This window comes from Dermochelys coriacea, chromosome 2 (assembly GCF_009764565.3).
Source record: "Dermochelys coriacea isolate rDerCor1 chromosome 2, rDerCor1.pri.v4, whole genome shotgun sequence".
Classification (NCBI taxonomy): Eukaryota; Metazoa; Chordata; order Testudines; family Dermochelyidae; genus Dermochelys; species Dermochelys coriacea.
Genome location: NC_050069.1, coordinates 254,468,392 through 254,482,538, shown reverse-complemented (window position 1 = coordinate 254,482,538; position 14,147 = coordinate 254,468,392). Strand labels below are relative to the sequence as shown.

At 41.4% G+C, this 14,147-nt stretch overlaps 1 protein-coding gene across 6 annotated transcripts in view; it reads left to right on the top strand.

Moving 5' to 3' along the window:
* The window catches only part of DPP6 (dipeptidyl peptidase like 6), an 868,888-nt gene that overhangs the window by 314,813 nt on the left and 539,928 nt on the right, over nucleotides 1-14,147 (top strand). The window contains exon 1 of one of the 6 annotated variants that reach the window (XM_043509656.1): nucleotides 13,500-13,706. The exons of the other annotated variants lie outside the window; for them this stretch is intronic. Coding sequence (XP_043365591.1) covers nucleotides 13,656-13,706 — 51 coding nt within the window. The 5' untranslated portion in view covers nucleotides 13,500-13,655. Of the gene's footprint in view, nucleotides 1-13,499; nucleotides 13,707-14,147 lie in introns of those variants that run through there. 6 annotated transcript variants of the gene reach the window in all.

Genomic DNA, 14,147 nt, shown 5'->3' with positions numbered 1-14,147 from the left:
CAACAATCTCAAATCCTGCACACCAATGCAAGCAGTTACACATATTTATATTCTTTAGCATACTTATCCAATAGCAAGCTGTCCTGAGTATCCATATAGCCAATCTGGTATACCAGCCAGTTCCCCTTTTTCCTCTTATCATCTATTCCACCATATATGGAGTTGTTTGTTCAGCACTATCTAACATTCCTGTCCTGCATGGCCTAATCTTGCTTCAGCCAGTCTGCGCCTGCAATAAACTGTTGCAAACTCCTCAGCATGACTGCTGTGAGTATCTCAGGGCAGAAAAAGGAAGGGGGGGCATCTGGGCCTAGAGCGAGGGGGCTTCATCGACACTCGTGGTCTTCCATCCCCTTGAGTTACCTAGTGGCCATGCCCAGTGTCCCCAACAGATGGAATAGAGGACGCTTTTACTACTGCTGCCTGGAGATAAGGATGACTGTGTTCTCCAAGTCTGGCATTTTTCAAAATCACTATATTTACTTTTCTTAAAAAGAAAAAACAAACAAAAACCCCCACTCTAGAATTGTGTTTTTAGAATTTAACATTTGGTTAACTAAAATGCAAGGTTATTTTCCTCATTTAAAAAAAAAAAAAAAAAAAGGTAGTTTGCTGTGTATTCTCTTAAAATCTGTCCTGTTGATACTTATTTAATACAACTGTGTTTGCTGTGGTAGAGGACTAATTTACTTCTAAGTAACCTCAAAATTGCTCAAAGCTTAAGCAACTGTGAACTGCGATGTAAATAATTCCATGGCTTGAAGCCCATTAATGTTCATAACAATCTTTGCCTACAAAGGACGTACATACAAAAGCAGAAAACTGCAAAGCATCACATCGGTTGCAAAATGTTCTATCACCAATTAAAGTCATACAACAAGAGATATTAAACACCTACTGTAAGAACGCTTTACAAATAACAAAAAAAGAGTTCAGGAAGAGACTTGAGAATTCCTAGGTAGAACAACTGAAACGTTTTTGTTAAAACAAAATATTACCAGATATGAAACCTAGAACTGCTGTATGCATGGAAAATCAGTCTGAGAACTGTAAGGCCAAATTCAAACCTGGTGTAAATGTGTGCGACTTCACTGATATCAGAGGAGTGGGACATTCTTGCATGATGGATGAATTTGGTCTATTCCATATTATGCGTTCAGACCTCGTATAAATGTTTGTTGTTCCACTGAGCTCAGTTGAGCTACTCTGATTTACACCAGCTCGTCCTAAAAGTGACTAATAATTGGGGACCCTCAGTTTTTGTAGGCCCAACTTAAAACACTTGAACGGGGCCTGAGGATGAGAGGGCAGGTGCTCAGCACTTTTACTGTCTTATCAGCACCTCTCAATACTCCCGTGCGGTAAGGAAGTGTTGTTATCCCTGTTCCACAGCAGGGATGCTGAGGCTCAGAAAGACTAAGAAACGTAACCAAGGTCACACCAGAAGTCTGTGACAGAGCAGGGAATTGAACTCAGATCTCTGGTTGGCGCCCCACCACTGGACAGTCCTACATTTTAGATATCAGCCTTAGGGGGTCTCAAGTTGGACACCCAATACTTGAGGCATCCCAAATCCCTGGTAACTCTTGAAAATGTAGGAAAACATTCCTCCTTTACCAGTTTTAATCCAAACATACAGTTTTTCAGTGGCCAGTATGTTCTGAAATATTTTTAACAATGAAAATGATGGAGAAGTGTTGTCTTTTGTTGGCATGGGCCTACTGTCCAAAGGATAAAGGTACAGCCTGTCACAGTTTAGGGCAACTGCACCTGTGGTTCCCTTCAGCGTTCAACGGGCTCCCACTCTTGGCTTCCAGCTCCCCAGTCGTTGTCTTGATGGGTGGAGACCTGCATCTCACCGCCTTCTGAGCTGGGTATGTCCAGCCTGAACAGTCCTAGTCCTTCACTGTGTATTCTCCACCAAAGACAGTCTGCCTAAACAGACCTGCTTGCTTTCTCTTCAGAGACTGGCAATAAGTGTCAGGGCTATAGAGAGATAAGTTACCACACAGCTCTTTCTATGCAAGCCTATTTTTTCCTTAAGGTAAAAAGCATTACAGAGAAAACAATGAAAGAACCTGAACGCATGCTAACTTCTAAGCTTACTAGTGTTCATCTCAACTCTAATATGGGCGGTCAGGAAAAGCCTTTCAAAACCTCACCCTTGCTGTCTCCCTTTGGGCCAGAGGTGCTGTTTGCTGGATCAGGAAGAAGGCCCTGTGTTAGTTTAAACTGAGGCTATTTACCAAAAGTCTCTTCTTTGTTTGTTGGTCTCTGGAGAATCCTGTTAGAGCTAGTATATGCGTATCTCTCCAGTGGGGATGGCTTCAAAGGCCGATGATGAAGAAGTTCATTAGCATCCCTCCCCTCCATACTAGAGAAGGTACATACAATGGCACAGCACATATACCACTGAATTTTTAATACAATGTACCCCACCGGTATTAAGCCTAATTTAATAAGTTTTAATTTAATTTTGAAAGTTTATCTTAATTCCATAAGGTTTACTCAGGGCATTACAAGATATTGTCAGTCTGTCACACAGCCCATCTGGTTGTTATGCTGTTCTGCCTGAGACACTGGTGGAGGATGAAGATTGCTGATCTCATTACCAAACTGATTTGGGAAATTATGGACATAGCTGAATGCATGTCAGGCTCACAAAAAATTACTAGGAAAAAGAACAGGAGTACTTGTGGCACCTTCGAGACTAACAAATTTATTTGAGCATAAGCTTTCATGAGCTACACCTCACTTCATCGGATGCATGCAAATTCTAAGGTGCCACAAGTACTCCTGTTCTTTTTGCGGATACAGACTAACATGGCTGCTACTCTGAAAAAAGTACTGGGGTTTTCAACATACATGATGTACCAGGAAGATTAGAGAGATTAGGTAGGTAAAACTTTTGAAAAATTGGTTTGTAAATATGTCACTTATCAGCTGGTAAATGTAATTGGCACAGGGGGAAAAGGTTGAATATCAGTAAAGGGGAAGTTTTAGAGATGAGATTGTAATGGAAGGGTCAGAATGTTACAGTCCTGTGCCCCTTTCTTGGGTGAATAAGGACTGGATTCTTTCTTTGACCAACTATGTGTAAATAGAAGAGGATTTATGTTCCAAATTCACATGGCTTATAAAAATCAGAGTAATAATACTAATTTCCAAGATATATTTAGCCTGTGTACTCATTCTGGACTCCTAATTTTTCCTTGGTCATTAATGCCCCAGTTTTGTAATGGTCAAACAGAGCTTAAAAAACAAGAAGAAAAATATCTCAGGATAGAACAGGGTTTATTTATTTGTTGAAGTTCATGGGTCAGCTGCTTGGTTACTTCTGGCATCTTTATGTCACCTGAGGGACTAGAAAATAGCCTGCTCTGGACAGGATTCCTATGGCATGCAGGAGCTTTGAACTTGTTACAGGGCTAGTATAGCTGATGCCTGATGTTGGGGGTGTCACTAAAGCTCAATGTACTCTGGCTGTGGTTAGCTGGCAGATGGTCCCTGATCGACCATTGTCAGATAATGGAAGTTAGAGTAGCCCCTAAGCCACTGCTTGGGGCAGAACATATCTGGCCTGAGAAGCCAGAGTTTGTAACTAGCTCCCTAGCAATCCCCTCTGTGCAGCTGCATGTCTGGGCCAATGTGTAAAGTAGAACTCCGTCTTACTAAGTAATACAGTCAGGATAAATGTATGTCTTCACAGCTAATATTTCAGAAAAAGTTAGGCTAATGTTTGAAATTTGAATTCAACAGTTCTTTTAGTGTGGCACTGCCTACAGAGGGAGCTACAGTGGGTAGTGTTAGGCACCACAGCTGCTCATTTACAAACACTGTGCACCAGACACAGCTTTGCAGTCTAATGTATAAACAGGTATTTTTCTACATCTTTCACCGCTATTTATGACACATTGCACTAGAGGTGTTCTCCTCAGACAGTTGCTCTTTTTTTCCCCCACGGTCAGCTACTCCTGGGTGAAGTAGAAAATCCTTAGCAAGTTACTTACAGTGGTATGTTAAAAAAAATCGGATATATTTGTTTTCTTTTTACTGTTTGGTTTTTAAATGTATGTGGTGGTAGAGCATAATCCAGTGGTGTTACAGAGAGAGAATTATGGTATCAATACTGCCAGTTTGACTTCGCTGTGGCAGAGGAGTGTCTTCTTGATGGCACGTCCCTATGTCCCAATGAAAAAGATACACTGTACTGGCAGTGTCACGCAATCAGTCAGCATAAGCAAAACTCTATCCTGTGGCTGATTTCCCCCACATAAAAGTGGGCACAGAGAATACTCTTAGGTCTGCTGTAAACAATGGGCTAAATTCTGCTCTCAGATAGACACATGCAGCCCCACTGCTCTCAGTACGGTTGCAGGAGTATAACAGAGGACACAATGTACAGAGTGCAAATGCACTGAGATGACTTTGGCTCATTGTAGTTACTGAAGTACTGCACTAATCCATAAAAGGTTGAGCATCTCGACATACTGGAAATGAAGCAGCAAAAACAAAAAGTAGCTCTTAAAATATTCTTGTCCTGAACTCGCTGCTATGGTCCTTTCATTGCGCCAGCAAGTTGACACTTGCAGCTCTGTGTATACATTTGGCTAAACAAATATTCCTGTTGTCAAATTTCTTATCTTATGGCTTTGGAGTGTGTTATGCCACACACCAGAATGAGTTTTTACACTATTACTAAGAATGGTAGTGCCAACTCTAGAGATTTTATTGAGAGTCTCGTGATTTTTTGGTATATTTCTGAAAACCCCTGATGCTGGAATAGAGAAATGCATGGGAATTTTTTAAAAAAGTTCATGATACCCAAGATTTTTAAGACCATCTCATGATTTTCGGCCTGACTCATGATTTTCAAATGCTCAAGTTGGCCAGACTGTAAGAACCTGACAAAGATCATGTTTGGTTTTGGTGTTAGATTTTGACACTGAACAGCGGCCACAAAGCGTGTTTGAGCATGTAACTGGAATCAGCACCTTAAGGAATTAGTGACTGGGGGCTTGGTGTGGACAGTGGAGGATACTAGTTGCTCAGACATGTCTTTCCATGTGGTTCACTGAGATTTAGCCACATGATTCTCATTCATGAGTTGTGTGGCTGAAGTCCTGAACACTGGGTTGAAAATGTAGTTACAGTCTAATCGTGTGCTGATTACAGGACAGACAATGGCCAATCCTGCATGCTGGCATAAGGGAATAGAGGAAATATAATTTATCCTCCCTAATTTAATTTCTTGCACTTGACAGGTTTCAGAGTAGCAGCCATGTTAGTCTATATTCGCAAAAAGAAAAAGGAGTACTTGTGGAACCTTAGAGACTAACAAATTTATTTGAGCATAAGCTTTCGTGAGCTACAGCTCACTTCATCGGAATGCATCCAATGATGTGAGCTGTAGCTCACGAAAGCTTATGCTCAAATAAATTTGTTAGTCTCTAAGGTGCCACAAGTCTTCTTTTTCTTGCACTTGTGCACTGTATTCCCACTTCCTGTGTATGGCTGGGGGATAGGGAAGCAGGGTCCTCCAGGTGGGTGGAATTTTGAGTCCTGTCATCATGCCTCAGTTAGTTAAAGCTGAGAATACCAAATTCAGGACAAACTGCTCAGATCTACCCCAAACTGGTGGTTATTCTTCCATAAGGTATATACCAAGCCAGTAACACAAGTAAACTTCAGTTTCACCATTCTAGTTAACAATAAGTCAGAAATTCAGTCTCCTTAGATATACCAGCCCTTGTTTCACCACCCAGACACTAGACTTAATGATGAATGGTTATTTAAAACCAATTTAATCAAACAAAGGGTTCTTCTCATCACAAGAAATCAGCTACATAGCAAGGTCCATATTCAACTCCAATCTTACCCAATAATCATGCTGTTTCCAATCCTTTAGTATCTAATATCTAAAGGTTTATTTATAAGAGAAAAGAAAGAGGAGAGAATTAAAATGGTTAAGGAAATCAAATACATACACTCATTGCAAAACTCTTGTATCAGGTTTGAAGCAATGATGGAATAAACTGCTGACTTGTAAAATCTCTGGTAACTTAACTTACAAAAGAGTGGAAGGGTCCTCAGTCCACTGGTCAGAATGCTCCTTTTAGTTCAAGTCCAGAGATCAGAGCAGGAAAGAAGCAAAATGGAGATGCTTCCAGGGCCTTTTATACTTTCTCCCATGTAGAGGGACTGCTCACAGTCTTAGTTTATGGAGAATTATAGGCACAAAATGGAGTTCAGGGTCACATGAGCAAGTCATATGCCCTTGTATGCTTTGATGAGTCAAAGGAGCAGCCATTACCCATACTGTGGCTAAGGCAACCATAGAAAGGCTCACAGGACAGGGATAAACTTCATCTATGGCCCATTGTGTTTGTTAATGGGCCATCAATTTGAATGTCCATTCACAATGTGCTGGCTAGACTGGCTGTAAACTACCTGGTGGGTGTTACCTCAGGAGCAAACACATCTGACATACTGGTACATAGTCAATATTCAGAATTTCAGATATAAAAATAATACAGGCATACAAATAGGATAATCCTATTCAACAAATCATAACTTTATCAGTGACAGCTTGCATGATATATTTTGTACAAGGTTTGTTGCAATTGATTAACAATGGCAGTACTAACGATATAACTGGTCATGTGTCCATCATACAGTGTCACAACTCTGTCCCCCTCCAAGACCACCCCCGCAAAGACACATCCATCAGCATAGCTGCACCAGTGCGCTGGGGAGAGTACTGTACACCATGACAGGTATATATCCAGCACAGTTTTCTCTCCAGCAATGGGGAAGGAGATTGTGATTCCCAAAGTCACAGTCTCCCTCCTGAGCTGCTCCAAAGTCAATCAAGTCCCTTACTATGTGCTAGATTGCAGACTAACAACGCAGCCCTACATGATTTTATTGGGCAAAGCTTCTCTATGAACTGTTAAGGTATCTTACCACCTTCATATGTTTTCCTTAGTGGGATGGTATCAGGTTACCTGCACTGTGATACTTAGGTAAAAGGCATCTTAGAAATATCAAAGGTGGATTGTGCAATACAGTGACACAACTGGAGCCCCTTCAATGGTAAAATGGTCAAAATACAATGAAAATCCCAGCCATACTCCATATATCGCTTTATATATGATATTTATTGTATACAGTACAATTGTGTGTTGTGTATATACAAGAGAAAAAGTGAGGCTTAGTGCATAGAGGACTGAACAATGACTCAGAACACTGGGGTTCTAGTCCCAGCTCTACTAGCCAGCTGAGTGACCTTGGCAGGTCTCAGTGCCACTCTGTGCCTCAGTTTCCCCATCTAAAATGGGGCTAATGACACTGATTTCTTTTGTAAATGACTTTGAGATCTACTGATGAAGAGCATTATATAAGAGCTAAATGTTCTTAATTATTATTATATATGTAAGAGAAAGAAGATGGGATAAAAATGTGCTGGAATGGATAAATTTAATAAGATAGCTATTATATGGACAGATATTGTATGAAAGGAAAATATAGGAGGGATAAAATTAAAGCCAAATATAAAATTAAGAAAAAATATGCTGATTTGGGAAATAAGACAATGGGAAAAAATAAAAAACAAGAAAAATAAATTTTAAAAGGTAGAAATTGCTTAATAGGAAATAGGTGGCAGTAGATGCCTGTAGGGAAAGGAGAGTCTGTTAGCAACACTGCCTGTATGGAATTGAATTATAAATATATTTTAAAAATGTTTGACAATTATGTCTTTCTAGAGAAAAATGCAGAAAGAATGAGGAGTACTTGTGGTACCGGAGAGACTAACAAATTTATTAGAACATAAGCTTTCCTGGGCTGAAGCCTACTTCATCAGATGCATGTCATGGAAAATATAGTAGGAAGATATATATATACAGAGAACATGAAAAAATGGGGGTTGCCATACCAGCTCTAACGAGACCAATCGATTACGGTGGGCTATTATCAGCAGGAGAAAAAAATGTTTTGTAGTGATAATTAGGATGGCCCATTTAGAGCTGTTCAGACATGAAGGGCTATGGCTTACTGATTGCTGACAGTGGGTTCTGCGCTGCCCAGTAATTACATGTGAGACACTGCCCCTGCCCCTGCTAGTGCCCCCAGGATCTTACAAGCTGAACAGACAGTGCAGTAGGCTTATTATATACTTGGATCTAGTACAGCAGTGGTTCTCATCTCTGGTCCACTGCTTGTTCAGGGAAAGCCCTGGTGCGCCGAGCTGGTTTGTTTACCTGCTGCGTCTGCAGGTTGGCCAATCACGGCTCCCACTGGCCCCGGTTCGCCGCTCCAGGCCAATGGGGGCTGCAGAAAGCAGTGCGGGCTGAGGGATGTGCTGGCCACCCTTCCTGCAGCCCCTGTTGGCCTGGAGCCGTGATTGGCCGAACCTGTGGATGCAACAGGTAAACAAACTGGCCTGGCGCACAGGGGCTTTCCCTGAACAAGCAGTGGACCAGAGATGAGAACCACTATAGTACAGGCTCGCAGCATTAGTGGTGTCCAAGAGAGCTTACTGGGGAAGGGATTGAAGAAAGGGAAGCAAGGCAACTGGGACACAAGAAGAGGGAGAGGAAAATGTATTCAAAGACATTTGGGGAAAGATAGAAAGGGGACGGTGGGAATGGAGGCTTGGGAGGAGTAGTTGGAGCCAGCGAGTACATAGATGATAATGAAGGCAGCAAGAGGTTGGCACTGAGAAGAGTTTGATCAATGTGGAAAACGAAGGGTTTTTAATAAGGGAGCTTTGTTGACAGAACTGAGAAAGACGACAGGACTATACAAATTCTGGGGGAAACGATTTTGTGAGGCAAAGTAGTATTTGTTCCATTTTCACATTTTTAGCAAATGTCAGTTTCCCTTTATAGAATCCAAAGCCTGGAGTTGTGTTCTTCATCTCTCTCTCTCTCTCTCTCTCTCCGCCCCAGGTCTACTGTACTTTTCTTACAAAGTGTAGTTCATCTGGTAAATGATCAGCGGGTTAATAAAAGGAGGGCAGCTATTGATTTGAAGATAAAAACCACTGGACTGTTAGCACAGTTTTACTTAATGGAGCTTGAGTTTCAGGTCAAGGTGTACAAAAAGAAGGGGTGGACTTAATGTTGATCAGGCTTGGTAATATCAGCTGGGCTGCATTCTGCACTCTTTCAGGTCCCTTATCTTAATCACGGTACTTACTGAATGTCATTGTTTTAACGTTTGTGGGCTTCAGCCTTTTGAATACAGTGAAAAGTGATTTTTCCAAAGCACATGTTTCAGGTAAAGGAGTTTGGCAAATTAACTCTTCTCGATTATTTGTAAATTAGGCCTTTATCCTGAAATCTACACCTAGGGAAAAAATCAGATTGAAATGTTGAAAAGCTGTCAAAGCATTTTGTATGATTCCAAACTGGATTTAATTCAGATGTAACCATAATTTCTCTTGGCTTTAATCATAATACCCAAACCACAAAGAAGAAAGCCGCAAGACCGAATAGTTTTCACCTTGACCTTGACCCAGGAATACAATGCTATTTATAAGCATTGATCAATGCAAGGGAAAGAATTGCACTGAACAATTTTCAGCCTGTACACTCATTATAGGAAGTAAGACTCAGAAGTTCTTATTATACTTCTGAAGGCAAGGAACTGTAAGGTGGATTCTTTTTCTGCTTAAAGAGACTGGCTCAACTATGATTAATATATTTCATTTTGGATAATCACTGGAAACTAGATGAATTGCATACTTTACTTTCCATGACTGTAGCCTGTACTATGAACACTAATAGGAGAGAGAGGGTGGGCAGCATTAAGAAAAGAACAGAATGGGCCAGGTTCTGGCCTCTTTTTCAGTAGTTTAATTGCAGCAACTTAAAACTGACTACCTGAGGAGGGGAATCCCTCTCCCTGTGTAGGGGAATCCCCAAGTGGCATAGGGCCAGCACAGCATCTCTTATACTATACTATTGTTCTCCCTGTTCCAAGAATAGAGGGAGTTGCTGGGACATAGAGGCATGGCCTGCGAGCCTCTGTGTCTGGCTAATCCTTGGCTGGACCAGAGAACTTGGTCCATTGTCATCTTAATTCACAGCAAAAACAACCTAGTTCCAGATATATTGGTGGCCTTCATCCAGTGTCTATTCATTTCCCCCTTCTCATGTCCAGATCTTCCTTCTCCTTCCCCTTCCAAGCCCTGGAATCAGTACAAGAGTTCTGTCCCAGAGACCTGTGAGCTATGAGAACTCTGGAAAAACAGGAGGCCTGGTAGAATAGACCTCACATTGTCTTTGGGGACTGGCTGGGATACCTAGGTACAAACAAAAGTGCAAATTTGACCACTGAGGTAAGAGCAGCTTTCACAGATCAGTGACTGTCAGTTCAGACCTAACATATTGCACTTCTTTGAAGACCACACTCATTCTACAACATACATATAATCGGACACTAAATTCGCAAAAAGAAAAGGAGTACTTGTGGCACCTTAGCTCAGCTACAGCTCAACTGTAGCTCACAAAAGCTTATGCTCTAATAAATTTGTTAGTCTCTAAGGTGCCACAAGTACTCCTTTTCTTTTTGCGAATACAGACTAACACGGCTGCTACTATGAAACCGGACACTAAATTGTAAGTGAAATAATCGCAAATCTCAGATGAAAATGCTCAGAGAAGAAACAATGTGTATTGTATAAGATTTTTTGCACCATGTGATAAAAGGGCAGGATGAAGTTTCCTGCATCCCAACCATTTTTAAGATATTGATATGTAAAGGTGCCAGAGTCCCAGCTCAGTCCTGTTGATGCAGGTCTTACTGGACGGCCATGTTTTTAGTGGCATATAGCGGATATCAGTTCAATTCTTATGGCTTTGTTGCAGGCAATACAGTTACCTGAAGACTCTCGTTGCTTGAGTTACTACTCCTTTTTTGAGGGGGGAAGGGTTATGCAACTGCTCCACTTTTCACTATTAATTTATTTTGTCTTCATGTCATCACTGCTCTACATACAGCTTAACTGCAACTACTACATTCTTAAGTAAAAATAAAACATAACTTCAGGAGTTCATGCTAGAGATTCTTATATCTTCTAAATCCTGAGGTGCCTATGAATGTGAAATTGTTTTATCTTTCTTTTCAATATTAATTAGATTAATAAAAAATTGTCAGCATGATTGAAAATAGAGTTGGGATCCTATCCTGAATCAATGTGATTAGAGAATTTCTGAAAATCATTATTAAGGCAAAGTACTTATAAAGCATCAAATTAGATGTAATAAGTTTCTCTACCAGACATGAGGGGCTTTTATTCTTTATTAAACAAGGATCCAATCATGCTCCCATTGAAGTTAATGGTAAAGCTCTCATTGGCTTCACTGGAAGTAGGATCAGGCCTTTATTATCAAACATTAGAATAAACTTATCAAGAACCAAGGAAATCCGCAAAACCAGTCTGTGACTTCTGAAACAAACACAATTTTTTCTCTTATATGTGAACCAAACGATGGTCATTTTAGAAATAAAGTCTTACATATAGTATCAAATTTCTTTACAGTTACAAACTATGGGCCAAATCCTGAACTTATTCAGGTTTTTATTTCCATAAGGATTTTGCCTTCAGAAGTTCACTGATGACCCACTGCAACTGTTAGCAGCAGGATTTCATCCCTATAGCTTCAGATCCATAGCACAGATTTATAGATCTTTGCCTCTTGAACTAAAGGAGAGTTGGTAGCAGTAGCAAGCTGTTAATCCTCTAGTGGACGAGACACTAGAGCAGAGGTGGGCAAACTCCTGCCCGGCCCCTCAGCCCCTGGCCCGGGAGGCTAGCCCCCAGCCCCTCCCCCACTGCCTCAGCTCACTGTACCGCTGGCGCAATGCTCTGGGCGACGCGGCATGGCTGCGAGCTGACCCGATGCTCTATGCTGTGTGGTAAAGGGCCAGGGAGCAGGGCGGGTTGGATAGAGGGCGGGGAGTTCAGGGGGGTGGTCAGGGAGTGGGGGGGTGGATAGGGGTCGGGGCGGTCAGAGGGCAGGGAACAGGGGAGTTGAATGGGGGCAGGGGTCCTGAGGGCAGTCAGGGGCAGGGGTTCCGGGGGCAGTCAGGGGACAGGGAGAAGGGGTGGTTGGATGGGGCAGAGGTCCTGGGGGGGCAGTAAGAAAGGAAGGGGGGGTTGGATGGGGAGGCTGGGGGAGCAATCAGGGGCAGGGTTCCGGGGTTGGTCAGGGGACATAGAGAAGGGGTGGTTGGATGGGGCAGGAGTTCTGGGGGGGCCGTCAGGGAACAGGGGGGTTGGATGTGGCAGGAGTCCTGGGGGGGGCTGTCAGGGGATGAGAAGAGGGGAGAGGGCAGGCCACACCCTCTCCCCTAACCAGCCCTCCATACAATTTTTGAAACCCGATGCGGCCCTCAAGCCAAAAAGTTTGCCCACCCCTGCACTAGAGGGAGGCATGAGATACACTTTACTAGTGTGTTTCACAAGTACTTCATGAGCAATAAATAAGAACATTGAGATTTGGTCCTATGTACATTGAAATCACAGTACCCAGCAACACTATGCGCCAGTTAAAACTGTAGGTGAAGTTTAGGCAGGTTGAATGTAAATCATGAAGAATGAACTAGAATTTGGATAGGATGTCCTCTCTGCTCTTGAGAAAAGAGCCATGTAATGTTTAATGACCATTACAAGTGAAGACCTGTTTTTGTGTTTCGTCTGAAAGACTGACTTTCACAACCACAGTGCTCAATTGCACCATGCTTTGGATTACTGTTTGCTCAGAAAGAAAGGTGAAACCTACTCAATCACCAAGGGCACTTCATGGAGCATTCTGTGGTTTTTCTTTTGAGGTCCACCTGTCAGAGTCCTGACCATGGCTGATGTTGTTTATCTGGCGGGATGTGACTAGATTGCAGGCTGAAGTGATATGATTGCAGTTGTGGGTTTTTTTCTGATAGCTACTAGAACAATCAGCTGCTATAAAATCTGCCTCACAGTCAGTAATTGTTCAAAGTAAATAAGAATGTTCTGTAAACAAATGTATTTGTTCATTCCAGAAACGGATGGTGAAATAATGAGTTATATTTTTTACTGAAATTGAGTTTCTAATGCTCTTAATCCTTCGTTTTCCATTTTCTGAGTTTATGCCAAGGAACATAATTAAACAAAGTCGAAGCTGCTGCATGAAGAAACTCTTAGCATCATTCCACTAGAGATTATTTCAGACATTTTTTAATGTCTGTTCATTTCCATATATTTTGTAGCAGCTTTGGGTTTTATTAATATATGATTAAAGCAATCCCTAAGTAAGTTAAAGCTAAGCGTGACAGTGTTTCCTACCATCACCATTTTCAGTTCATGAGTCTTCTTAAGGTTGGATGTCTGACAATAATATTTTTTCCCTGACCTAAATCAAGCATTGGATGGATCAAGACTGCTCCCTCTATGATCTCTGTAGAGCGTGGGTTTTTTTTTTAATGTCATGTTCAGCTATTGGTTACTTTATGCTGAGCTGTGAACTGTGTGGTTATTGGAAGCAGCATTAAAAGCTAGGGAGTGCCTCTGTTTTCAAGAATAACTAGCATTCTACTGTTTTGGACATCAAGCTGATGTAGAACATACTTGCTGCTACATAGGATACATATCTGACCTGCAGACATCAGGAATGAACAAATCAAAATTGTCCAGAGTGAAGAGATTTAAAAAATTGTGGAGGGTGAGTGAAAAATATACATTAGCCTACTCAAAAAAATGTAATGGTAAAAAATAAATTATAAGCAGGTGATATATTTCAGGACAAATGGCCAGCTGTGTGTGCATTATCTGATTAAACTTAACAATGCAGAATTTGATTGTATATGCTTTGTTCCTTTGCAAATTAATTTCATTGTAACACATTTTTTGGTAGGCACGTTTAGCATCAATTTGATATGGTATGACAAAAGTTTTAGAGAGTTTGAAACAGAAGCAGTGGTTGTATGTAGAAAACACTTGCAAATACCAGCCTGATTTCTTCCATGTCCTTTAAAAAATAGATTTACTGTAACCTGTGTATAGAACAGCATTTTTTCACTCTCTTTCCACTGACACTGTATTTCAGAGCTGAGGGTAAGGCTGGTATGAAAAGTAAAACACAGTGTGAAGCAATCTTCTTAGT